At 49.4% G+C, this 4,545-nt stretch overlaps 1 protein-coding gene across 1 annotated transcript; it reads right to left on the reverse strand.

Annotated features, from left to right (window-relative positions):
- Positions 1 to 2,409: 2,409 nt before the first annotated feature.
- Positions 2,410 to 3,722, reverse strand: GPR12 (G protein-coupled receptor 12). Its single transcript, XM_006163274.2, has one exon. The coding sequence runs from the start codon at positions 3,678 to 3,680 to the stop codon at positions 2,676 to 2,678; it is 1,005 nt and encodes a 334-aa protein (XP_006163336.1). The 5' UTR covers positions 3,681 to 3,722; the 3' UTR covers positions 2,410 to 2,675.
- Positions 3,723 to 4,545: the final 823 nt, after the last annotated feature.

Here is a 4,545-nt window from a genome sequence, read left to right on the forward strand (position 1 = left end):
AGGGCAAAAACAACTACTTACAGGGACCAGCAGTTGGCTTAATGGCTATGTTGCTGGACTCCCATGTAGTCGACCACAGTTTGAATCCCGGACCTGGTGGCTTAAACTCATGCAGGGCATGTGTACATGCGTGCCCAAGATCCCAAGAGGAGAATGGAGGAGAAGGGATTGTGGCGTGGCCACCCACGCTGGGAGGGACTGTTCACTTTCTATCTCCCTGTCTCTCTCTGTCTTTCTGGCGAGAGTACATGCCCTATAGCAAAAACCTCTCCAAAAAAAACAAAAACAAAACAAAACAACTATTTACCTACTGTTTCTAAGGCAATTATATACTTGTGTAAGGACAGTAAACCCAGACCTCCTTCATGTGGGGCCACACTGGTAGTCACACCACATGTAATATTAAATAGGAATCTTTGTCTTAATTGTACAATGAAACCTTTGAGACGGTAGCATGTTAAAAATCAGTGTCCTCAGCCCTCATGCCCAGGGAGAGATGGAGGATGGCACAGGGCACTGTAGGAGCAAGACTGAGACCCTGGAAAACCTGGCTTCACGTTCTGGCTTTATCCCTGGGGCTCTGTGGCCTCTTCTTAACCATAGTTTTGTTTTGTTTTCTTACAGGTAAGTGTATGTTTTTATGACTATAGCAAAAGATCATGGAGCCTAGCACACAAATGTGGTCAAAACAGTACACATTTTCATCATTATAATTCTTATTATTAGAGAGATGCAAATGGGAACCGGCACTTCTATAAAAACATCATTTATTGCTTTAAAATCTTATGATGGATATCTTCCAGTCAATGTCAAAACCAACCTACCTTTGTTAATTTGCCCATGGAGATGCTATTAAATGTTAAGTGATTAAAAACAGACTCATCATATTCAATCTATCAACTCAATCAGATGTTCAAAAGAAACAACTTAAAGGGATCAGCTCGATTAGACTGATCATACAGTGATGCTTTCTGACTCCTTAAATATTTCAGTCCCTCTCCTGCTTTCAGAAGGAACCCCAGGGAGGAGACACAGATTCCAGTAGAGGATGCGCTCACACGTGTGCTACATTATAAGAGGCTTTGGAGAGATGGCACTAGCATGCAGGCTACCAGGATGGTCCCGAGACCACGGTGGGCATAACACTTGGGCCAAACCAACAAGGTTCATTTGTTACCAACAATTCCCCCAAGGACCCTGGAATACTGACCATGCCTCCATCTGAGTGTGCTAAGTTGCTCAGCTGTCCAGAAACTCTCCCACGGGTTGTACAGACACAGTGACAAATCCATTGCCAACGGAGGGAAAAGACCTGTGTCTACATCTGAATGCACTAACAGAAATACGTTCAGAAACAATGATTTTTGCAGTATCTTTAAAATGAATTATTCTGGGTAATTTCCCGACCAAACCCTTGCTCTCTAAAACCAGACAATACAGTTTTTATTGCCTTTACACTGGTTTTGGGTCAAAAGAAAGAAAAGTTCAAACTTAACGTCTCACAAACAGCCACATGGTTATCCTGCTTGTGAACTAAGAGGACGGTCAGGGTCATGGATGTGTGCTGTGCACTCACAGACTTAACCCTCTGCATCAGGGCCACCTGTTTCCAATGCACTTTGTACCACAAGCAATAGAAATCAGGAAAACCGGGTCTCTGATATCTAACTCGATTTGCTTCAATCAATGATAACTATTAATACAGTTTTAGAGAGAACTAGGGAAGGTGATGTTTTCATAACAACTTCACATTATTTTTCAGAACGTAATGTACTAAAATAAATTTAATCTACTTTCAATAGATTATTCAGTTTTTTTCCTTTCATTTCCTGAAAACGATTAGACTGGAACTTAAGTAATGACAATGATGGAGCTAATCAATCCTACTTCAGATGTAATTCAAAATATATGCCATGATTCATTTTAGAAAGGATAATTTGAGGGACTGTATTGCAAGAGGACTGCTTTGACTCTGGATTTACATGGCAACATTTGAAACCAGTGGTCTAGCTAACACAGGCAACCATGCAGAAGGAGTTGCAACATTTACAGACATACCAAAGTAATTCTGACATACCAAAGTAATGCTGAGAGTAAATAGAGGATAAGTTAGAATGGGTTCATGGTTTCAGTGTGGGTAACTTGAATTCACGGCAACAAAATCGAGTTCCTTTCAAACATAATATGTAAACTATTTTGATCTCTCAAAAGAGATCATACTCTGTAAGATGCATGCAGCGACTGAAAATTTACCTTGATTTTAAAAAAAGTTCAGAGAAAGGAATTCCTTCTCCATTTTCCTTAGTAACTCCAATCTATTTTTAATCCAGGTAAGAACTCTGAGTTAACATTTTATAACATCCTGGCCACGGCCATGTCCGATTCCTTCTATTCCCACCCACCACCAACCCTCCAAAAATGTAAAATAAAAACTCCGTCCTGAAACAAAACAAAATAATATTGAGCAAAGAGCTCAACCATTTTTGTTTAAAGGGGAACACATTGGTAACAGGATCTCCACTCCATCACTTAACTCATCTGCTTGGGGACGGCTAAGTGCTCCCGTGGCTTGAGAGAAAAATCCAACGCCAAGAGTTTAAGGGAAGCATCCCGACCGGCCGACAGCTGGCAGTGGAAGCGCTTGGCCATGGAGCGTCCTCCCAGGTGGAGCACTGCTACACGTCGCTGGGCGACCGCGCTCTCTGCGAGAGACTGGAGGGAATGCAGCCGCAGCACACGAGGCAGAGGGCCTTCTGGATCTCCTGGTTTCTGAAAGCATAGATGACCGGGTTGATGATGGAATTGTAGGTGGCGGGCAGAAGGGTGGCGTAGGTGTAGATGGAGGGGTAGGTGTAGTCTGCTATCAAGGAATAGAGGGTGAAAGGCATCCAGCAGGCAGCGAAGGTCCCCAGGATGATAGCCAGGGTCGAGACCCCTTTCCGGGTGGTCACATAGTGCGATGTGGCCAAGAAGTGGTGCTGCAGGGCGATCTGGTGGGCGTGCCTCATCACGATCTTACAGATCTGCACGTAGAGCTGAAGCATGAGCGCAAACAGGAAGAGGAAGGAGACCGAGAGGATGGCTGCGTTGTTCTTGGTGAGCGGTCTGACCACGCTGCAGGTGGACTCGTCGCGCAGGCAGTTCCAGCCCAGGATGGGCAGCAGCCCCAGGCAGATGGACGTGCCCCAGAGCATGACAAGCATGACGTAGGTGAACGTGACTGTCCTCTCCGAGTGGTACGTCAGGGCGTAATACAGCGAGAGATAGCGGTCCACTGTGATGGCCAGCAAGCTGCAGACAGAGGCAGAGAAAGAGGCGACAATGAGTCCGATCGTGGCCAGCTTGGTGGCTTCCGACTGGAGCAGGTAGGCAAAGACGAAATTGATGATGAGTCCAAGGCCGGCCAGCAGGTCTGCCAGGGCCAGGCTGCCTATGAGCAGGAACATGGGCGCTCGCAGGCTGGGGTTGTGGAAGATGATAAGGACCACGACGGCATTCTCACAGGAGATGAGGGTTCCCGAGGTACACAAGACAATGTCCCAGGGGTTGACTGTGAGCTCGGGCTCCGGCTCTAGGACAGGAACCTGGGAGGAGTCGGCCGCCGAGATGTTCTCCGCAGCACCGGCGTCTGAGTAATCCTGAGGCAGCCGGCTTAAATTGACCTTCAGGTCTTCATTCATTTTAACCCCTGTCCTCTTCAACGAAAAGACAGGCTTTTTAATGTTTAGGCACAGTAGGGTCACAATCCACAATCATGCCCCAAACACACGAACAGACAGAAAGCCAGCCCCGACTCACACACCAGAATCAAATGCCACAAGCTTCGGGAATTAGAAACTGTTGTGAAGCCAAACAAACAAAAGCCGAAGTCTCCGGGTTTGAACCCCACCACAAACATGCTGGCTGGCACTGGGGACAAACACAAGGTAGGACCTGCACGCGCGACGCGGGCGAGGCAGGCACACGCGGGCTCGCGGCCGGGGATGCACGTTTTGCATGCCGAACACCAACAACTGTTTGCCCTCTGGGCTGCTGCCGGGGAGCCACGCGGCAGCGGCAAGTCGCGAGCCGGGGCCGCCATCCTCGGTGGAATACTCAAATCGCCGATTTCCATCCAATTCCCACCCTCCCAAAGCATCCCTCGCGCGCGTGCACACCCTCAAACACACCCCCGACAAGAACAAAGAGAGGGTCCCAGACTCCCTGTGTGCACGGGGCAGTGGGGGAGGGCCACAAAGGCAGGTGTGTCCAATGGAGGTAGGGAGACAGACAGATGCCCATGCACTGCCGCCGCTCCCCTCGCAGAGGGGCTGGGCAGCGGACGCCAGGGGGACGGATGGGACTGCGGCGGCCCGCGGGGCGAGGTCATCGAGGGGGTCACCTTGCGTGCTCAGGCCGAGAGGGCTCCTCTGGTGCTTCCAAAGCGCACGGGCTACTCTGGTCGCATGTCTGCGCGGGTGCCCGCAGCGGCGAGGGGCGGCGGCCGGCTCCGGAGTGGCCAGGGAGGGCGCGGGGTGCGCGCTCCGCCGCAGGTGAGCGGCGCGC

Source organism: Tupaia chinensis, unplaced genomic scaffold (assembly GCF_000334495.1).
Source record: "Tupaia chinensis unplaced genomic scaffold, TupChi_1.0 Scaffold141887_1, whole genome shotgun sequence".
NCBI classification, from domain to species: Eukaryota; Metazoa; Chordata; class Mammalia; order Scandentia; family Tupaiidae; genus Tupaia; species Tupaia belangeri.

Excerpts from the sequence above, each read along its gene's own strand:
- GPR12 (XM_006163274.2), bottom strand. The coding sequence starts at position 3,680 with ATGAATGAAGACCTGAAGGTCAATTTAAGCCGGCTGCCTCAGGATTAC.